Source organism: Nipponia nippon, unplaced genomic scaffold (genome assembly GCF_047370975.1).
Source record: "Nipponia nippon isolate SJK-2023a ecotype South Korea unplaced genomic scaffold, ASM4737097v1 scaffold_9, whole genome shotgun sequence".
NCBI classification, from domain to species: Eukaryota; Metazoa; Chordata; class Aves; order Pelecaniformes; family Threskiornithidae; genus Nipponia; species Nipponia nippon.
In genome coordinates this window covers 23,843,353-23,866,782 of record NW_028262413.1, presented here as the reverse complement: position 1 = coordinate 23,866,782, position 23,430 = coordinate 23,843,353, and the positions used below count along the sequence as shown (strand labels likewise).

The window sequence follows — 23,430 nt, the reverse complement described above, 5'->3', positions numbered from 1 at the left end:
CCATACCGTGTACGCATAGTGGATACCTAATCAAGTAAGGAAGCTGAGGAGTTGTAAGTCTCTGCTACAGAGACATACAGGGGTCATATGTGAATTGAAGATGCCTGTCTGGACTTAAATGTAAGTGCCCTGACATCCCTAATATATATATATATATATATACACACACACACATATATATATATTTAGATGCTTTCACTGACAGAATAGTTATAAAATGCAGAGTCTCTTTCCCTCTGCAACTCCTTTGATAGTCAAGCCATCCAGCCCAACAGCATTTGTTTATAGTTTGCAGCTACACTGAAACAGCCACTCTGAACCAAGAGAAGTGATTTCAGTCTATTCAAATATTCAGTCTATGAAAAGGCGTCAGACATATAAAATGAAAGTCGTAATTCAAACTGGCACCAGTTAGCTATGTCAACAGAAAGTCCAAGGACAGAACAGAAGAAAACTGAACTAAGCTCCCACTTCCCAGGAGAGAGATCTCTGACCCGAGGAAAGCAAATAAGAGAAGCACTGTTGTAAGGGCTGGACGCAGGATGGGAATGGAAAGAAATCACGTTTCATGATTAGCAATTCTAGACTTGCATTCACATTAAACCAGAGCCTGTCTCCACTAGGGAGACAGGGAAACTTGTCCACTAACAGCTCAATCCACAGAAACTCTTCTGCTGAGCCACCTTTTTCAAGATTCAAACACTGTAGCTTCAGGGTTTCTTGGGCATTTCACATGCAATATGTACCCTTTGCATGTTCAGCCCAGTACCCATGACTACAGCTCATGTTTTATGTCCCTGCTTTCTAATCTGACAAGTCCCCAAACTGATAAATATGATATGATAAACAGTAGATGTTATTCACATTTGCAAATATGCACAGCCATAAAGAGTTGCCTTTACGTGCCCAAATACATGTGCATGAAAAGTTTACAGTACAAATCCTGAAGATGCTGAATTATTTTTGATACCAAAGGGACTAAATTATCTTTTCAAAAGAAGTATTAAAAAAAAATGGTCTAACTATAATTGATCATGGTCATGCTAGAAAAGAGAAAAATCGTGGTTTCATCCTCCCCAAATCCAGAATCCCCAAGTTCAACATTTTATGAATGGAAAATTCTACTTTCTGTAAATATTTTTAGTTTTGGTACAATTTTTTCAGCTTCAATATGCAAAATAAAAGAAGTTAAGGATAATACATGTTTTTACTGAAGTGCTGTAAAATATTGGAATATTTGCCTTGAATAATACGTTTTTTTTCACTCATAGTTTTGATTCACAATTTATCCCATGTGCAGGCATCACAGAGAGTACTAAATCAGTCACAGACTTTTGGGTTCATATATTTTCCAGATGAATACAATTGTCTCATTTTCCAGTGGAAAAACTTGTTCGCCTAAAAGTTCCTTCTAAAATGTAGATACTTGAACGTCTTGATCTTCTGTTAGATACCTTTTGAACCTCATCAGAATTCCTCAACTGATTTAATAACAAATATGAGTATTTTTACATTGACAAACAGGCCTTGAGAACCACTGTTTGATTTACAGCTTTCTATGTTCCTCTCAAAAATATCTTTCCTGGAATCCAGCATAATTGGATTTACCATAGTGACATCTCCATCCACTTGCAAAAAGTCCCTAAGCATGTGCTTTTTGTCTTAGAGTAAATAACAGGTAAAATCAGCCTAAGGTTAAGTTGTATTGAACACAAGCTGAATACCTGCATCTAAAGAACTGGCACTGCTGCATTCATCTTGAAGCAAAAGTAAAGATCCCACATCTAAAATGCCTGAAGAAGACCTACACATGTTTGTTTCCTGGAAGTAAAACCCCTAGCTTTTGGCAGGTAAGTGTAAACGTCTTACAAAGTCTTTGGGGCAATGAACTTATCTTCCCACATTCCAAACAAACTTCCTTGATTTATGACACCCAGACACAGCAGTCACTAATAGCGGAGCAGATCAAGGGAAACATTGCTATTCATAGTCAGCATTTTCTGCGAGGTCACCTCTGAAAGAATGTTTAACTATAATAAAATTAGAAAGCCTTTCTTAGAGTCTCAACAGTCTCAAAATTTATTAATTTTTATTATGTTTTTCAAGCAGTAGCTGCAATGACTTAGGAGCTAAAGAGGAGGGCAAAGCTGCTGCTTTGATAATTTTACCATTTCAGATGGTTTCTCTTGAAGGAAAGCATTACATTGGAACGGGCACAAGGAGCTATTCCATGAGAGTATTGCGTAACTTGTTTCAGTTCAGACAGGAATGATGAAGTTTACCCTCTCCACTTCCTCCTGAGAAATGGCATGTGTGATAAGACTTACTCTACAGATTGTGCTCTGTCTGGCATGCAACAGACCTGCAGCGGAAACCTAAGAATAATAATTCTGTCACACTTCAGAAATATTAATGTCTGCTCCCAAATGCACAAATTCTCTTTTTATTCTAATGGTAGACTCCAGACCCAAGTAAATAATAGTTCTGAAAATGACAAATTGGCATAGCTAATTAAACTTTAAACTCCACAGTAGACATCCACGTATTTTGCTTTTCCAGTGAACAATTATCTGCAAGAATCACCGATATATAAGAACAGACAGAACTAATCAGTTTCCTCCTGAGACAACGGAAGCTGCACTTAAGCTTAGATATAGCTATGTAAATTATTATCAGAGTGAAAGGAATTCTGAAATGCACCCTTCTGGTAAAAAAAAGGCAAGCAAGCAAGCAAGATGCTGAATCTTCAAACTGGTTTAAATTGGTTGGCTCCACTGATTCTCATAAAGCAAATTTCATTTATACAAGCTGACGCTGGGGCTTGTGATTTGTGATTTGAACCATTTGTAAATGGTCTGCCTTTATTTATGAACAAAAGCTGCCATCATCATCTAAAATGCTTGTTCCTCTAGTCCATCGTTTTGTTTAACTGAGAAACAAGGCTGCAATTCAACACTATAGCCAAGCAAACTGTTCGGTAATGGGTTTCGCATTGTATCTTCGATTAATTTTGCCCTATCATTTTCTAAATTCTTCTACACCATAGAAATAAAAACTAAAATGGTCTTTTACACTACTTCCAAAGTGAGGAAGCAAAAGTAATACAGCAAGTTAAATCTTAAAAATGGAGCTGGAAATAATTCAAAAGGACATTACTGTTTTAAAAGGGCTGCATCACCAGGCAATTGAAACCTAAACGCAAGAGCATAACTTCCCTGCCACATTCCTGCAACTTTATAATTTACTGTGCTCCATAATAATGTATGAATAAATTACTGGTAAATACAGGAAATGAGGACACCTCATATGCAGAACAAAACCTACAGAAGTATCAGAGCAACTTACCTTATACGATGATCCTCCACAGGGATCACTTTCCTCTGGTCCGCACACATCTCCTTCCTTCGCAGCAATCATGCCAGCCAGGCAGCTGTTCTCCTTTACGGTGGAGACGCAACACTGCTTTTGAGCAATTCTGCAAAGGATCACGGATGTCAAGTGTTCACTGACATTGAGAAGACATCAAGATGGGATGCAAAAAACCCCAGACCTATTGGATTCACAATACATTCCACAGATTTGGTCTCTCTGACATGTGTATCAACACTAGTATAATACAGATGGTACCACTGACCTTTGCAGGATATATTTTTTTCCTCATTTCTAATAAAAAGATGTACTGACAAATGCTCAAGAAGTCTTGCGTTTAGGTCACTGCCTCTCAAAGTCTGGTCACCAATATCCCTTACAGCTCATCTGTATTTGTGCAACAGCCCCTCTTCCCCATGTTTTGCTTCTCAGAAGTCTTCAGAAGGTTTCAGAAACAGAAAACAGACAGAAACCGCCTTCCCTGGAAAGTGGGGAAAGGGGAACACACCTGTACACACTTACTTCTTCACCAACCAGAGGACTAAAGCTCTGGACAGGACTTAAGGAAAGAGTCACATCACAAAACCCCTATAAACTCTCCTTTATAGCCCTGCAGATTGTAACCCAGAATTTAAGCTTTCCTCTAACTTTTGTTATCAAAGAGAAGATTATGGGTCACATGATCACTGTATATGAAGTACTTTAGGAACATACATTTCCTATATATGGCCCTTCAAATCAAACATTTTAACAAGATTCACTGAAACTTGAAATGAAACAGATTAAAAATCTAAATGGCAAGCTCCTAAATGAAATTTAATAGATGTTCATTGAAATAAAATACTCTTCCCTGCCATTTTAAAGCCTATAGTGGATTTCCCCCACACTCCCTTCAAAGAGGTATCTATCTGCTTCTTTCATTCATACACAAAAAGACAGACAAAAATCACATAGTCCCTTTGGCTTTACTCCATGACCCAGTCTCTCAATACATGTAGCATGGAGAGTAGCAGCACCCCAGGAGGGGATAGGGATAGGGAAGAGCCCCTATGATGGGGAAGGGTGAGGACTGAGAGCTGCAGGCCACAAGAATTCTCCTGAGGGGGTTATGTTGAGTACATGACCTGTAGATTGGGCATATATGACACAGATGAACATGTTAAAACTCAGATGAAATAATATATTATGCTATAAGTAAGGGTACATTTCTGTTCCGGACAGATTTGGTGGCATGAAGGAATTAAGCAAAGTTTTTCTTTTTCCAAGAATCACCTTGATGTCTAACTATCTTTTGCTGATGCATTGTCACAGGGCACACTGCCTTATGGGGTACCCTGGTAACAATGAATGGGAGGTTGATGCGTTTTGACAGCCAGTGCCTCATAGCAAAGCAATTCTCCTGCAACAGAAATATTTGCAAGCAAACAACTTTTGTCAGTCAGATACCACTATTGCTGCAATAAAATAGTTGACCTAGGAAACAAAACCTTGTCTTTTCTGAGAAAAATATATTTCCAATTCACAGCTAAAGCTTCAATTAAAAAAAAAAAAAGAAAGAAAAAAAAAAAAGGAAAGGGATGTCTCTTGTTCTAGTAGAAACCAGTCAGTGACAGCCACTTGGCCACTTTCCCAATACCAATGGCCTGTTGTGTCAGCTTTATGTTAATATTTTTATGCTGGATAGCATAAGAGAGGTGTAACCAGGAACCAGTGGTTTGAGTTTGATTACAGGAAGGGGATTACCACCTCCATGTGCTTTGTTTTCAAGGAAGTTAGTTTTCTAATCCAGTATTAATTGCCAACTGAAGAAATACAATTTTTTGAGCAATGAATGGTTATTACCTAAATGTATTCAAGTACCAGTAATTTAACTATTCTTGCTTACATAAGACATCCAAACTTTCATTAAAAAAAAATTAAAAAAACCAAACAACTAACTGTAAGTTATTATCACTTGTAGAAATGACAAAATGCTACTAGAAGCATTTTTATATGTGCAAAGTGTTTCCTGTATTAAAACACTGAAATCTCTACAGATTCATGTTCTTCTGAAATGTGACATTTAGCCATGAGATATTCCTTTAATGTATGAAATACATAATAGAAACAGTATTGTCTGGAGCACTGGAGTATCACTGGCCATTTTTTATTTTAGTGTTTCTTTAACTATCAGCACAGCTCAGTTTCAGCTACTCTATTACCAGAAAATGAATTGGGAACAATCAGTGTTAACCACATTCTCTTGTTTCTTCTTCACAAACCTACTCTTCGCAGACCAGATAAATGAGTTGTTGGTTCAAAGGAGATTCAGAATGTTTCTGCTGTAGGTAAAGAGTTAATGAGTTAAGATCAGTGAAATGGCGCCAACGTATTAAACTGATGTGAGTCTCTAATTGGGACACAGAGTGTCAGCAAAAAGCAGGATTCATACTTGTACAGCTGATGTAAATGGCACCCAGATAAACATTACTCCGTTATGATAAAACATATCAACTATGAGATAAAAACTACTATACTGGGTCAGATGAGATTTCATCTAGCCTAACATCCTATTTTTGATACAGCCAGTGGTACAACATCTGGGAGTATTTTTACATCCAGCTATCAATTGACTATCTAAGGATTTCCTGTAACTTGCTTTATTTTAAGTTCATTCATCTAGTTATTGCACATGATCTCTTTTAGGTAGTCCCAGTTCCCATCCTGCAGTTACTGTTGTTGATCCCTACACAGATAGGCCAAGTCGGTACATGAATGTCCAGAGACATCAAGATACATCAACAAGTAGCTTTAACATTTAAGTTTTTGCCACTTGAAAACCCCCAAATGGGATTTGGAAACATCAGACACCTGATTCTGCAACCTCTATACAAACAATCTACAGCCTCAGCAGACACAGGGCAGGCTCCACTCATTTGCCTCAGCTGAAAAAAAAAATCAATCCTTCAACGCAGTGATGGTCACTTGTAAAACCCAAGTATTTATAGAGAACTATCTTAGCAGAACAGTAACTAATTTTTACAATTAGTATCTATCTTCTAGTGGCAGACTCTTGACAGCTTGCATTACTTGCAGGCATTCTGGCACACAAAACAGTGCACTTGAGGTTTGGATATGTGCACAGTGACCAGCTCTGCACACTGGCACATCTCCCAGTGGGAGCAGTAAGTTTTTGTCAAGGTTCTGAGGCCATGGATTTGAATACTTTTTTTACGTTAAATGTTTTCTTTACAGAGAATATTTACAGGTGGTTTTAAATCTTTAAAACAGGGACATAACTGAAATTTTGAAAGTAAAACAACTGAACTGCTGATCTCTTATTCTTTCAAATCCCAATAGATTCACAGGGACTGAAACACTTAGGACCTGGCTTTTTCATCTAAACCCAGCCTCAGATGTGCAGGTGCAACTCATTAATGTATTGGATTTTCACCTACTTAGGCCAAGGCTGGAATTTTTTTAATCTGTCTTTACTTCATAGACAGTTGGTATGTGTCAGTTATGTCATGCCAGATCCCAGTGGGGGGGATTTTAATCTCCTGGTAACTTCAGAAAAGTGCAATGATACTAACTTTGATAAAATTGATTATGCCAAACTTTTTTAATGCTGAAAACATTGGGATCACTCTTAAGAGAATTCCATCTGGCTTATGTTGCCCCATGTGAGTCTCAGGCAAATTTGCCTTCATCCCTCCCTAAGGTCTGTTTCAGACTAGGGGGGAGGAGAGAGAGACAGGATGAATTGCAGCTAGTGTAATATGTCGTCCATGTTACTCTGCACCCATTCTTCTTTTCTTGCTGTGCAGTTTGAATCTGGCACCCTCGCTCAGACCAGATGCTACTGATACCAGCAGCATTATCAAAGCGTATGGTCCCCCCCTCCAGCTGAACACAGACATCAGAACGAGCAGCCATTCATATTGGACAATAAGCACATCATTTAATGATACGGGTAACCACTGCATTTAGACTTGCCAAATGGAAGACAAACTCTGCCCTTTTATTTGTCTGTAACTCCGCAGATGTGCATAAAACCGGGAAACAAAAACTTGTGCTCTGCTCACATGAGAGAGGAAAAGAAACCTTAAAAGGCTTTGTTTAGATTAGATTTTGGGGAAAGGGAGGGAGAAAGCCTTCTTTCTAATTTGCTGGGACATATTGCCTGTCTACTGATAATTTATACAATGAATGAAATGGTTTCCAGTCTCCTGGACATCCCACAAATCGTACAATCATTTGATTTCTTCTAAAAGGCTGCTCTCTGTGTTAAACTAAAATGCTCAGTTTTGCCTTACGTACCTGCAAATATCACCATCCATTCCACTTACAGGGATTTCTGTGCACTCCCCGTTGTCTATAGCCCACTGTTGTCCAGCTCCACAGCAGCTCTCAATCAACTCCTTTGTGGAACCTGTATAAAACATATACCCAGAATTTTTTGTATGGAATGGACTGGGTTTAGCTCTGTTTTCTTAATTGAGAAGATCTTTAAAATAACAAGAGTTGAGCTTTTTCTTTTTTTTTTTTCTTTCCACATTTCAATTGGTTATATGCAAAAAAAGAAAGAGGCAACTGATACCTGCAGTATCTTGACATAATTGATCACCTGGTAATGTCTTCCAGGAAAGAACAGCAGAAGCAAATTATAGTTTTAATTACAATAAAAGACATAACTGGTTTGAAGACAACTCCACCTTTGACGGTTCTATGATTCTATGATCTCTGAACAAAAAACCCTGAAAAATCATGCTTGGCCACTTTACACAAGTTGATCTAATAACTCATTATGCTGTTGTAACAGTGCCTTCACTACCACTAGCTGGGCTAGCATGAAGGTGTCCAAGTAAAGTTCACAACAAACGAAATACAGCACACAGAGCGTAGACAAGCTTGGCATATGGCACACACAAGCCTCAGTAGTTCTCTTATACCAAACTGTAAATATGAAGTTTCACTGATGAGTAACAACAAACTGAAACACAGTCCTTGTCATGGTCCCTTAAAGTTCTTAGTATTTAGCAAGGATGCTTTTAGTAGGTTTGACATATACAGCATTAAGAAATTGTTTCCATAAGATAAATTAAGAAATTTTACTCTTCAGAATTGCTTAGAGTACATATATCTAGAGTGCCCTACGGCTGAATTTGGGGGTTCAGCTGGTTTAAAACCGTAATGAAAAGGGTTTGAGAGACATAACTCTGACTCTGCTAATGAGCTCACGTAAAACACTGGCACTAAGATGTAGTAAAAGAGATGGACATGTAGAATGCTGCACTAGTTTTTACATTTTTCCTTGAGAACTTCCACTCAAGATGTAAATTTTCAGGTTACAGTGAAACTAGTGGATTTGCAATATACTACATACCTACTGTATAGAACAGACTGAGGTCACATCAGACTGGGCAGAAACAGTATTTTTTGGAGTCTGTACACAAATTTGCTTCATGATGGGACATTTGCCATGCTATGGGGTGCAAACACCAAACAAACACTAACATAAGCCAACTAAACTGATGCTAGAGTTCAAGGAGCCTGCTCCATGGCAGCAGCTGGCAAGCACTGTTCTGTGTCATTAGGAAGATTTCTCCTGCGACTGCTCACGCAGTGAATGGGCTCCATCGCACAAAGCATGTGGTGTCCCCCTTACCAGCTAACAGGACACAGCAGGAGCTGTCTGCTTTGGGAACAGTTACACAGATATCAAGTAATAAAATTAAGAGATGCCTTTTAGAGACACACGAGGTGCATTACAAATGCTTGGGGACTGTGATTTCACAGTATTGATATACATGTCAATATACATAAAGATTATACATAATAAAGATGATCTATCAGACCACAGGGCGCTGTTTTCTCTGCAAAGAATCAATGGCCCTGTGCTGATGAGTTAGAGTAGCTCCATTGGCTCATCAGAAGTGCTCCAGTTCCTTTTAAAGCTATTTATATGGATATAAGGAACACATTGTACATTTTGTTCATCCTTCCAGGCCAGTCTCTGGCATGGTTTGGTGTTACCATTAAGAGAAAACTAGACAAAATCACCTCAAAGTTGAGTTGTAGGGGATGTGTGGGTGCAATGGACCTTGGGTAGCTCCACATCTGAGCACTCCTTGACCAACACCCAGCAACCCACACTGCAGAACAATGTATTTTCAAGATCCCTCAGCCAGTTTTTAGATAAATCCCTCATGAATCAGTTCTGCTTACAGTGGGAGTGGGGAACCTCTTTCTCTACAAGGCTTTTAGGAAAAATGCCATTGCTGCAGAATGGCACTGCTGAAGGTGTAGTGCCCTCCTGTCAAGACTCAGCAACAAAACTAAACATTTGGAAGCCAGCCTCTGCTAGACTGGCCTTGCGCAATTTTGGTCTGTCAGGGAGTTGCATTCCTGTTGATAGGAGGGACTGCAGTCATCCCATCTGAACTGAGAACCCTCTCCTCCTGCATGTTGACAGCAGTGTTAGATGGCAGCTTCTCCAATAGGCCAGATTTGATGAAAAAGTTAACAGAATCCTTTCTTTTGTCTGCATTTGGTATATGATATCCAGCCAAATAATTTTTCTTTGCAAAATTGTAACACTTAACTATAAGTGAGACATTTTTAGAAATGGCTACAATTCAAAACATCTGGGTATCCATGCTGCACTATTCAGAAGAAACAGAGACAGTCTACATTATCAGCACATTTCTGCTGTCATGTATTTACAGCACTTATTCTATGTTTCAAACAATAGTAGAAGAACTTTATATAGTGTCTTGTAGAGCTAAATAGTCATTAGATATCAAGGGTAAGAAGTTTAAGTGTAGTGCTATCTTCAATGTTAAAAATATTGGCACTTACTTACACAAATAATACAAACCTCCTCAGTAGAAGACTATTCCTTTTTACTTGTTACAGTTAATTTAGGAGACAATATTACATTTGGGAAACTGGAAAGTTCTCATCACCAGCATGGCTTGCTTTATAAAAAGCAACTAGAAAAATTAAACATACACAAAGTATAGTGCTTGCAATCATGAAATGTTTGCTTATGAGAAAACAACTTTAAGAAACTGTATCTAACAATAGTGAAAAAGAGGGGGAGAAAGAAAGAAAGAATACATGTCCCATGACTGACCAAGATCTCATGGGAGAAAAAATACCAAATTCCATTTCCTTCTGTGTTCTTTGACCCCCAATAGAATTTGTTTCACACACTCTACAGCAGTGCCTTAACAGACCTGAGTTTGATTTGGCTGAGCACTGTTGACTACTCCAGTAGCCAGATGAAACACAGTTTGGGAGATAGTCTTGCAATAGGGTTAAGCCATTGTACCGAGGATAGGTAGGATTGCCCCTGCTCCTCCTGAGCTCGAGGGCCAAGCCTGAGCCACTTGCGGAGGTGAGGGGGGCTCTGCGGGGGCTGCTGCCTCACGCTCTACTCCCAGCTGCGCAGCGGTACTGCGGGAACTTCATCTCCAACATGGAGCCCACCCTTGTGGGCGGATGGGAACATCAAGCATTTCTGAACCACGCTTCTTGGAAAATATATTTCAACTTCTTAATTACATTTTTCACTGAAAAGGGAAAATGGTCTGTGGAAAGATGGTACCTTCTTCATCACTAACTTGGATGGATGGGTGAGGGGAGGAGATTACAGCAAGTGACAAGACACGGCTACTCACAGCTGCAGCCATGTGTGCCCAAACCAGCAGCAGCCTTGTGGCCTGGAGCATCAAACCGCACACCACCTGCCACCCGACTGCCATTCCGCCCCAGCCCTTCCACATTTTTTGATTTTTTCATCAATCAATAGTAACTCCAAAAAAGTAGTAACAGTTTTGACAGTTGACATTAAGAGGGAGAGTTGGGCTTCCAGGCCAAAACCCATCCTTTTTGTGCTTACAAACTCCAATTGTGCGACTCCATTAGGTTACAAAGAGAAGGGGGGAGGCGTTATGGCAAGTGAATGCCTCAGTACAAATCAAATGCACAGTAAGGACTGCAGACAAGATCATGGCACAGAAAGCTTCATCTCTATCTTAAGTCCTTATTTATATGTTGAAGAAAAAAGACGTGAGGAGGGAAAGAGGGTGCAATTCACACTTTTGTAAATTTTACTTTGTTTTCTTTAAGGCTTTAGGGAGAGACAACCCAAAACAGACTTGAAGCCATTTCACCCTCACCCCATGCAGCTCAGCTGCAGAGGGGTTTTGATGACTGAAGCCATTTCTGTCCTCCCACACTGCCACATTCCTGCTCACACACAAGGGCACATGGTACCGTAACAAAATGCAACTGGACTTCAGTCTGTGTAGTGCTTTCATTTTATGCAGCATATTAACAGTATTAAAAATATACTTGAATCTTGAAAGCTGTGTTACATGTAAGAGTTGCTATATGACACGAGAGGGATGATATATGCAGTTAAACTAGGCAGGAAATACACCTGGTACCAGATCATTACTAAACTTTGCTATAAAACAGTTTTTCAACATAGTTTTAATTCAGTCCCTTGGTAGAAACTCCATTCATTTTACCAAGTGCTGAAACACATTTTTTGCTACAGCATTGCTAGGTTTAAAATACAGGAATACAGCAAAATTTACTAATCTATATTGCAGTAATCTACACGATTTATAATTCAAATAAAAATTAATTACTCATTCCTCACTAAAGATTCAATATCAGATTGCTGTACTGAAGTGCCATACTATTAAGCAGTCATATTTACAAAATATATTGCTTTTTGTTATGATCTTATGAATAATTAAATCTAGAACGCAGTTACAATAAAATGAACAAACTATTGCATTTTATCTCAATCAGGAGTTAGAAAAACTGAATAATTCATAATAGGATTCACAGTCATTAGCATGGACTTATGATATTTTGATTATACATTAGCAAGAACAAATATATACAACTAGATACATGCACAAGACTGAAGATCACATAGCTTCTACGCTGGATGGAGACTTTAAGCTCTATGTATAACAGATTTTGAAATACTTAAACATTTAAATGGAGCTTTGTTTATTTGGGGTTTTCACGATATTAGGAGATTTAGAAGTAGATTTGCATCTGCTCACAGAAAACAAAGTCATTTTACTTGAGAACACCATAATCCTGAATATTTGTTATACCGCGTGCATCTTTGTTACTTCACAAAGTCATTTAAAAAGACACCTGTTAACAGATAATTTGCTATTTATTAATTTCTTCACTAGGAAAAAAAAAGTAATTTATTTCAGGCTGTACTATAAAACAGAGTCATGTCTCCTCACTTGTTTTCAATTTAGTAACTTACCTCCTACAATTATCACTCTACATCACTCTGAAGATATGAACTAAAGTACATTTTGGCCTAATCTCAAAAGTTTGTGTATTGTCTTTTAGAGACATTTAGAATTTAATTCAAATATTCAGAGAAACATTTCCCCCCCAGAGAATTTTAATTCATCCTTGACTGTGCCTTAAAACATCATGTTGTGTCAGTGCCTGGTCCAAACTTGACTAGCGGTGGGATGGCCTCCCACTGACTCAGGGTCACATCAAGGTTTTCCATAGCCACACGATATCCACACAGCTTTTACGTGCTGCTATCCAGGAATTTCATCTTTCATTGAGAAAAATCTGGTATAGGGTGTGTGTGTGTGTGTATTTGAAAAAGTTTAGCTGAAGCTCAAACATTACACTGAGGAAAACACACAGTTAAAGGCTACTAAATTATTTCCCCCCACTCACACAGTGAACCAGAAGTTTGTTAGAATAGTAAAGGAGACAAAAAGGATTTTTGAAAACCCTCCTCCCCTTTTTTACCCCCCCCCCCCCCCCGCGTTCACAAATTATGTTTCGAGAGTAATAAAACATCAGCTAGCTCTATGACTGGTCAAGCAAGGGATAGAGTATTTCAGTTTCTTGCCAGAGCTTTTTTGACACTAAAGTTTCACTGATTTCAGCTACACCTGAATTTCCACTCAGAACATTTAAGTGGTTTAACACCTCTGATTTCATTGCTTGCTTCCATTCTCACTTTAGTTTTGCAGCTCTGCAGAACATTTGCATCGATTGACTAACCCCTACTGTGCAAATATCCATTCTTTAAGCAAATGCATTGACTCACTGACTGAGCTATTAGGCATGTTTTATCCACCATTATCCTGTTCTAAATGTTTCTTTAGCCTAAGCAGAACTCAGATAGACAAACCTTAAGACTTCAGCACTTCCTCACATGATGCATGCAGTGAGCACTGACCCATAACACTAACCAATCCATCCAAGCTTTCCACCCACAAGTGTCAAGTGATGGGTTAAATCTTGGCCATTAGCTTTAACGGTACCAAGATTTCATTCAGTTAAAATAAACAATTATTTTCCTTTCTTCTAAAATTATTATAGGAGCCATGACACATTAAAGAGTCTTAGATAGTAATTTTGATCTACAGAGAGACCCATGTAGGCAGATATAGTGCAGGGGCTTGGATATAACCACTTGATCCAAGATATAGGTAAAGTTCAAAACTGATATTATTCCCAAATAATATTACCTATTAGTCAGGGAAAGTCAGCGCACCATGTTCCAGATGAAGCATGAATCACTGGGAAGATTGGCATTTCAGGGGCAGCATGATGTTGTCAGCCCCAGGCAGCTACATCTCTTCACTGCTGTCTTTAATTTAAGCTGTTAATTGCTGGATCGGCGCTCACACGTGAAAGAGGCAATGTTCATACCTCCATAACTGAGCTGAGCTCTTGTTATGATGAAGCATGCTATTCAGTTCCTATACCTGAGGAAAATAATTTATCTTCCCCAAAGCTATAGTACTTCTCTAGTACTTACTCTTTGGGCAGGGGGGGCAGGGCGGGCAGAACAAACAACACAGGATCTTGTAAGGAAATGAGTTTGTGCACTAAGATTAATTTTGATGTGGAACCTTCTAGAAATGTGGCACTCCATTAAAACGCATCTTCATTGTAAGGATCTCATTGCTCATCCACACAGGGAGCTGACAGCTGTGACTCTCAAACTATAACATAATTTTGAAAACTGCATAAACTGCCCAAGTCCTGAGTCAGCATAAGTCAGCCACCCCACAGAGCTCAGTGGAGCAGCCTCACAGTCCAGCATCACCTGCATGATGGCAGCAGCAGCCTGCAACACATCAGATTAACAAACCAGCCTCTCAGAGCAGTAAATGAGTCTCCCCAGCAACACCTGTGGCAGACCGCGACTTCCCAAGCAGCAAAGCATGAAGGCTGGCTCCTAAGGCACTGGAGTACACTAGCACTTTTTCACATCTTAAAAGAAAGCTGTTATTTGGTACAAAAGCTGATCCAGTAGGATAGGTTGCTCTCATCTGCTGCAACCATCCTCACCCGCCAGAAATGAGTGGAGAAAGAACAGAAATGGTACTAGAGCAGAAATAGGAGCAGTTTCCATCAGCTTTCCATGAGCACACATGGTCAAGGAAGGGATCAAAGTAGAGTGCTGCTTTTCCTGTCTAGTCAGTGCTCATTACTTGTTTCCCACTTCCTTATAAAAAAACAAAACAAAACAAAACAAAAACAACAGAAAACACCTTGAAAATATCTTTATAGTTTTATATATGTCTATCTTTCCTTTTAAAGGAAGGGGTATCTAGACCTGCAATGCACCCAGCACATACATTTCACAAGAATTGTTTGCTCGCTCACACTGGAGAAAAAAGGTATTGTATTTCCTCATCAAATACCTGCCTGAGAACATAAAGCCATATATTATGGCAAATAATGAAGAACTTCACAGAACAACGATTAACTTGATGGAGTTCTTCAAATACTGAAAAATGCCTGTTTCCAGTGGGTCTTTTTTCTCCTCCAATCTCTTAATCTTTTAAAGCTTTAATAAATAAAAAAAAAGTACTGTAGCTTTACCCCTTAATAGGTTGTCATTCCTTATCTTATCAATAGTCTGAGAGGCTTTATTAAATTCCCTCATTGAATTTCACCATTTGGTTGTGCAGTGTAACATGTTCTTAACTTGATTTATCTGAGATGGCTAGGAAGACATTTTAATGAGTAAAGGTAAAGAGGAGAAGAACATTTATCTTGGCAAAGATAGGGGAGGGGAGAGTGACAACGCAGCCCCAAAGCCAGCTGCTTTCACTTGAAACTGAACTATCACTTACGTAACTAGGTCTGGTTAAGCTTTCTTCAGGACCTGTTCCCAGATAAATTAGCGTATGGTTATTCTGTGCAAGTTACTGCAGGCTCCTCAAAATGCCCCAGTGTTCAGGAGCATATTTGACTCTAAATCTTACTGAAATGAGAGTAATGCTTGAGTGTTTCCATGATCAAATCCTCAGTTAGCTCATTGCTGGGGAAGGGGCTTTAACCCATATGCACTCATTAGACTTTTAGGCTCCTCTCATTGGAAATAATGAAAAAGCAGATTGCAGGAGAAATATAGGCTGAGCTGAGAGCTCAACACACATCTCATGGCTTCAATCCAGTACCTAATCCTTCTCTCCTCTTTTCCATCATCCTCTTCTGTTCCTACTGGACTCAATTTGCCATGCCATCACCACAGTAATGTAAGTGAGGTCCATCACACTTGCAACAACCTGCCTTCATTTTAAACTTCATACAGCAAAGCATTTTTCTACCCTCTCCTACTTCCTCTGAAGTCACCTGCGTCTCTTTAGAAATCCATCCCACCATTCATCCAGGACAAGTTCCTGTTATATTGCCTTCACTCCTTGTGAGGCATCTGCTTTCCATTTCAACCTGAAAATGCTCTGTTTCCTACATTATTCTTTTTTCATAAATTCCTTATGCTGGCTTGCTTGGCAAAATATAGAGTTGTGTCTGCCCAAAGGCACAATGAAAAACTGGATAAAACAAACTGAATGTTCTCATTTTACTATGCACTGTACAATAGAGACATACATCAACATAGCCTCAGCCAGGATTGTTTGGCAGATTTTGTTCAAAGTGTGAATGAATAGCAACCTTATATTCCCTCTGGCTTTAGTTCTGGATAATCCCTGTAAGTCAAAACTTGTATTACCTGTGCCAGAGGTCAGATAATTTAGACTATGTTTGGTCTTAAACGTTTCCATGACAGCACCCTTTATTAGCTCCAGGTTGAAGGGAGGGAGGCAGGGAAAAAAAAACAACTAAATAAATTCTTTAACCTTTTTCACCAACGAAAAGTCTAAGCAATTTCTCTTCCTGCCTTTTAAAAATTTGGCTCGTTTGGATCTATCCTTTTGTCACTGAGTTTAAAGTGAAACAGTTCATACACAATCATCCTTCTATTAGTTACAATAACAACTCACGGTAGACATAATGTTTCTTGCCCTTCAGCATAGTCTTGACTGTATTTTCCTCCTCAACTTTCCTTCCCCCAATATTGCACACAGTATATTTATGCTGTCTATTAACTTTCAAAAGAGCTGAGGCTTTGGAAAGCCTGGTTCCGATTACCCTTGTAATTCCTGTCTAAAGAATTTTATCTTGGGGGAGAGCATGCTCTTTGCATGCTCCTTTTTGTGGCTAGGTAGGCTCCTTTCTTCAAAGCCGGCATTTCGACCAGCCCTGTTTGATTTTAAAGTTAAGAGGCATAGTGTTTATCAGGGGACGTAGTCATGGACTGTCTGTCAGAGCACTTGGGAAATTAAGGCAGGACCACTGAATCTGCTGCAACTCAAGCATTTAGTAACACAAGCACTTTCAGTATGCTCTCAGCCAGTTACAAATTTTGCTGAGGTGTAATACTAATTAAATTACAGAATATTTCTTTTAAAAAAAAGGCAAACAAACATAGAGAGGCAAATGGATGCATGTGTAAGGCCTTAATTTAGCTTACATGCTCCCCCCTACTTGTGTGTGTTATCTACAGATAAAAATAATTAATTTCACCATGTAACTATTCAAACCCACACTGCAATACTAGGGACAGCCATCCATCAAGACATGTTGCTGCTTTAAATTTTAAGAGTGTAGCAGCAAAAAAGGTCTTTGTTTTGGACTGGGAACGCTGATCAAGGACAAGCCAAGCTATTGTGCCTTTCTGGAGTTCAATTGCTCAACAACGCTAGACACACCTTAATCATGCAACCCGTATAAATACATAATTTGATCTCGTACCAATCACAATAGAAATTGTACTTTTGTTTAAAGTCACAAACGAGGATTGTACATTTGTATCTGAATCGTATCTGCTTCGCTGGCACATGATTACAGGTTTAGACACTGCACACACACTGGCAGAGCTAACATGTGAGAGGGAACTGGTTACAGCAAGTCAGATGAAGCCAACCCCAAAGTTCACTCGTCTTTCAGGTTGCAGTTGTGAGCTTTTAGGTATTTGAGTTTTGCAACTTTAGTAACTGAAAAAAATCCCAAGCAGCTGACCAGTGCTTGATCTGCTTTGATCAGTACAACTGAATGCAGCACAGACTAAAAATACGCACCCTTAGCTGCACTCTAGGAGAGCCCATCCAGAAATTGTTCACAGAAAAACTCTTGAATAATTTTGGAGAAAAAAAAAGGCCAAGATTTTCTTTCTCTTCATGACCAATTCATGCAAAGTAGAAAAACAGTAAAATTCATCAGAGAAGTTATTCACTGTGAATAGAATGCTCATCTCTATTCAGAACATTACTGAAACAAACTGGGAAAATTGACTCACTGACTCATCCGCAGCTGCTGGTGTCAGCTCGTTTTCTCTGCTACATTTCTCAACACAACTTTCAAAGTAACTTAATACAGTATGTTAACAGAAGAAGCAGCCCTAGCCAAACAGTCTTGCACACCTTGAAAAGGTAAGAAAAGATGAGATTACACAATACCATCAGTCAGCAACCTGCAGCACACCCCAGGAGCCTGACCTGTTCCTGGTGAAATAAGTGCCCTCCAGCTCTGTTTGGACAGGCCTGAGGATTGTTGACCAAAAAATTCTGAATATCAGAGGAAGCAAACCTCTGAGTTTCATTGAGTTTCTAATTAGTGCATAGGGATGCTTAAAATGAACAGAAAAGTTGTTGTAGGGCTCCAGCTCTCCTTATTTGGGTATCCTACTGTACTCCTTGCTAGTCCTTGTCAGGTTTATAATCGTAAATTACATTGTTTACTTATTTTATGATGTTCTGAAGAGCGTTCTCATTTTCTTTGACTTTTCTTTATGAAGTTCTGCAATCAGTGTTTGTGCAAGAATTTCAGCAATAATGATTGCAGCCCAGGGCATTTCCTGGATTAATGGCAGGCTGGAAGTGTTGATGGCCCACAGTTCTGCCTTGATCCATTAACCCCAAGGAGGTTTAAATTCTCCACGAAGCACCCAGTGCCAGAGCAGTTATTGAGAAGGAAATTCAGTGGGACACTTTAGTCAACGGCAACAAAACAAACTTCCTTTTATCCCTTACGAATGTAGGAGGAAATATTAATTTGAATGGGCTGATAATGGTGTTTGGAGTGTTACAGGGGAATTTCACAGCCGCTAGCAGGAAGCACAGCAGGAAATTTCTTTTGCCATGCAGTATGCATCAGAACCAGAGCTGTTTGGAAACAAGGTTTTTCAGTTCCCTAAGAAATTAATGATTTGGGGTGGAAATTAGGAAAATTGAGTTTTTGACTTCTAAATGAAGGACCTTGTTTGATACTGTTACTGTGGTTTCACACAGGAGGTATGGGGTGACTCATCTTGCTCATTTCCACTTCAGCTCAAACTATCTGGTCTCCCATGGTGCAGATCAGTGTAACTCCACTGGAGCCTTTGGCCACGATATACCAAGAGAAATACAACGAATGACATGAAGCGTTTAATTCCCTAATTCCTTCCTGTCAAAAATCTACACCACTCAGATCACACACAAAACTCATATGTTTTGTTTCAACTCCATGTTCCTAATTAAAAGGAGCAAGTCATGCTCGTATGTGTTCATCAAGATCGATACTATTGTATACTTGCAGGCACTGTTACTGAAATCACCTTCAAATACGGCAATCATTTGCAAATTATTGTAAACTATGGCAGAAGTGGATGTTTTCGCCTAAAGCTAGGTTAGACATGTGCTGAAGTCCTTTGCTGACTCAAGTCCTGTATGAGGCGCAGTGGGATCAAGTATGACAGTGCTTCCTACAGGGAACATTCAACAAGTAACATCTGTCTCCTACAAAGTATGAAATAATCATAAGGATGTTGTGAATAGATTAGCATTTCATTAGCTGACAGCTTGTATCTGTCTCTACAGAAACTATTTCTTCAGCGATCTCAGCATTTTATCCTTTTGTAAGCTGCAGAGATAGTGGCAATACTTTTCCTTCTCAAGCTCTTATGTATACACCACTCAAAACAGCACAAACACAACTGGAAAGACAGAGCCATGGTCCAGCTTAGCCATGCACTCCATACATAGCTAGGAAGGAGACTTCTCTTTCTGATCCTGACCAGCTGGAAGAGGAGGACTGTGTGCCACAGCAGCACTGGGGCAGGCTCCACCACCCTGCATGCAGCACCTGAAAGAGGCACAAGTTAAATCTCAGCTGGAATTCAATCTCCTGCAATGGACTCTGGCTACACTTCATACTTGGAAACTACGGACTGCAGCCAATTTTAAAAGAATTTACATTCCTGAACATATTTTGCTTTGGAGCCAGAGATGGAGAGAGAGAAAAGGGACTGATTTGTGAAAAGCTCCAACTCTGTGATTTAAATGCATTTTAGAGCATTTGGGATAAGGCGGTAAATTCTAATGAAGGGTGGAGGAGTCTCTTCATCTCTCCCACAAAGGCTCATTACAGTTACTTACTGCAGGAGACACCTGAAACAAAGTAAAAGAAACTATTAAAACAGGCAGAACTTTACATACCACTTCATCAATACATTTCCAAATACAGGTTTTATTATTTGCATGTAAATAAGAGTCCACTGCTCATTTTCTTTCTTTTTTAATATTCAACTACGAGCTGGGAAACCAATGTCCGTTTACACACAGCACCTGTTCAGGCTGAGGAAACAGAAGCTAGGTAAGGGAGGAGATGATGGAGAAGAGAAGTAACTGAAAAACAGAGCAGTGAATTGGTTTTAGTGCTTCATATTTAAAAGATCAAATTATAACTGAATGATCAAAGTATCAGGATGGTTCAATTCTTAAATTTCTTATCCAGGTTTCTAGTTGAAGTGAGCCTACTAATAGCTAGTAATAGGCATACAGTCTTACTTCTGCACTGGAGGGTGAAGATAACAAGATCCATACAAAGCATTTGTGGTGATAGAAACCTCTTGGGGGAGCACATAAGAAAGGAACTAAATGTCTGTATACTTAAAGCCAGAAAAGTCTGGACAGAGCTGCAAAAAGAAAATAACTTACCGAGTCATCATCCAAGAAGTAGGGATCCAAGCGGTTGAAACACCAGGGTCTTGGTGGCTGAGAGCTTTTGGAGCACCACCAAATTGTACAGGCCCACGTAGACAAGCGCAATGCTTAGGAAGGCCAAGGTCCTTTACGTTATTCTCCGAATTTTAGTTGTTAGCTTAACAACTGTGCTCCATTAGCTGAGTTAGCCAATAGCTTCAAATGGGACAGTGTTTGTTTATAGTCTTCAGCTACAGAATGTTGATGCAGAGTCAAGCTTTTTAATGTTCGCATGTGTTTAAAATAAAAGTTTTTCTCTCAACCCTCTTGAGTTCTCAGTGGCCTACTAATTTCTAAGGAAAATGAGCGCAATCCTTACATCTTCACTTAGAAGACATCTGCCCATTTTTTCTGCAGAAAGGAAAAATACATTCACAGCCCAGTAAAGCATAAATTTTATCTTCACGTATGAGGTAATTACTTCATATGCATGCTGAAGAGCTACAAACACAAACACAACTCTGGGAACTACTGACACATCATTAAAAGCACAGTTTACATAGACTGCATTCAGTCTAGAGGTGGCTTCACAGCCTGAACTCAGTCTGAAGTGTGTGGTTAACACCTCAGCCGTGTTTCAATAATCCAGCTGCATTTCCACCCTTAAAATCAAAGGGATATATTTATATCCTGCACAGAGACCAAAATCACTAGGCCAGTGTTTTTTTCAGTGCTTTTTTCTTCCTGTGTCAATATACCTCATGAAAAATAGATTCTTTAAATAAGGTCAGAGAGCACTAAGAAGATGAGTGAAAGATAAACTCCCACCCTCTTGGTTTTTCAATAGATCTAGGCCAAGAGGAGAAATATCTTAATGCTGAGTTATTATATGCTATCCATGCACATTGGCTGTACTCCTTATAAACACTGACATCATTCTGTAAAAGGGACTGTAATGTAGATTTTTAATTATGTATCTGATTTAATCTAATTTATTTTGTTATTTATGTACATGAAGGTAAATCAGCACAAAACAGGTCTTTTATAAACTACTCCATAGAAGCAGGACTCTCTGCATAATATTTGGTCTCTCCAGCACTTTTAAAATGATGACTTCTGGCTGAGATCTAATTTGTTTTTATTCAGATTTGCCAATTGCACTTTTCTATGCTGTATCTGCAACCTCAAATGGATGTGAAATCTATCTCTAAAAGCAAAATACAACACTAGGGAGCATCTACAAGCAACCCATAGATCTCAGTAAAGTGCCAATGGCATCCCCTCATCTTCTTCCCCTCATTTTCCTCATCAGATGCAACTTCTTTCTATTAACCTCCCAAAAAGCTTCTCTTCCTGAGAAAGGCTTCTGACAAACCAAGTAGCACATCCCACACATTCCAAATGGGATCTTGGAGGCAGGAAAGGAGGCAAGTTCCTGTGGGAAGGACCCTCCTGACCTCTGCCAGGCTCTGGGTCACATATAAAACCACTAATTCATAACCTCAATACCTGACTCACTCATGCGAGGGGAAATCCTCTCTGTTACAGCACCAAAACTCAAATGTTTTAAGACTTCAGAGATGAAACCTGACGTAGTGTAGACATGAACTCCAGAATAATGCGCTTTCTGATGACACCTATGAGATGAGAGCTTCTGCGCTTAGCACTAGCTGCATTTCTACAAGGTCCAAAAGCTGCTACTCTGCTTTCCACCCTCCATCACTGATAAACTGATCTAGACCTCAGTGGGAAGGAGAAAGGGAGCAACGTGCAGGACAAGACAGAACTGTACAGCATGTTCTTGGCAGTGGCCGGGCACCAGGCAGATCCCTCCCCCAGTAAGGAATGCATCTTCCTTAATCAAGGGAGAGGTTCAACTTTGAACTTGCTGCTTCCCCCAGTCCACAAATACTCTGTGTTAACTGCCAGCTGTTTCCTAATCACTGTGAGACTTCAGCTTTCACATAGGACAAGGGCCACGCAGGGGTGAGAGGTAAAGAATTGTTTCCCTCTACCATATGGTTGGAAATATGGGGTCAAAATCTGACTTCTGGTGTGGCTTTGCCACTCTGTATAAACTGCAATGAAAAGGAAGAGGAGTGGAGGGTAGATGGGCTATATATGACTATAGCACAGTATCAGCACTTCTCTTTGCAGTGTCTGCAAACCACAATGAAAGCCAGAAATTCTTATCACATCAGGTAGGTGAGTCCTTATAAAAATTTGAAGAAAAATGTACCTGTTTCCAAGACAGGAGTGTTCTGGAAGGCCACCAACCCAACTAGCCCAAGCTGCAGGTACCTAAGATGCATTTTGCTTTGAAGGATTTTCCAGTCCTTTCCACAGATGAGATAGAAAGCTTTCTGAAGCCTAACACTGTCCCAACAGCTCTGATGTTCAGTACAAGGGCATGGGAGAAGGCTTTTCCGTAACGGCAGCACAACTGAAGATTAAAGCTGCCATGCCAGGGGGAGCTCCAAAGCTTCTGGGAAAAGCACCAGCTCTGAGCCATGCTCCCTTCAGCAAAGGTTAGGACCACCAACAGAGTTTATTGGCAAGGCTGCTTTTAGGGAGGAGCTGTTTGTTTTTAAACTCAAGTTAAATGCATTGCAACCACGTGGTAATGAATGATTGGCTATCTGGCAAAAGACAATACAAAACCTCTTGGGATCACAAGCTTTCTAGACAATTTGTTACAAAAATTTTCATATAAAATATGAATATTTAGCTTTCAGTGACA

General features: G+C 39.5%; 1 protein-coding gene across 6 annotated transcripts in view; it reads right to left on the bottom strand.

Moving 5' to 3' along the window:
• The window catches only part of FBLN2 (fibulin 2), a 108,852-nt gene that overhangs the window by 30,317 nt on the left and 55,105 nt on the right, over positions 1 to 23,430 (bottom strand). For all 6 annotated transcript variants that reach the window (XM_087744728.1, XM_087744727.1, XM_087744726.1 and 3 more), the window contains 2 exons: positions 7,669 to 7,780; positions 3,346 to 3,475 (listed from right to left, as the gene is read on the bottom strand). In XM_087744728.1, coding sequence (XP_087600854.1) covers positions 3,346 to 3,475; positions 7,669 to 7,780 — 242 coding nt within the window. The remainder of the gene's footprint in view (positions 1 to 3,345; positions 3,476 to 7,668; positions 7,781 to 23,430) is intronic.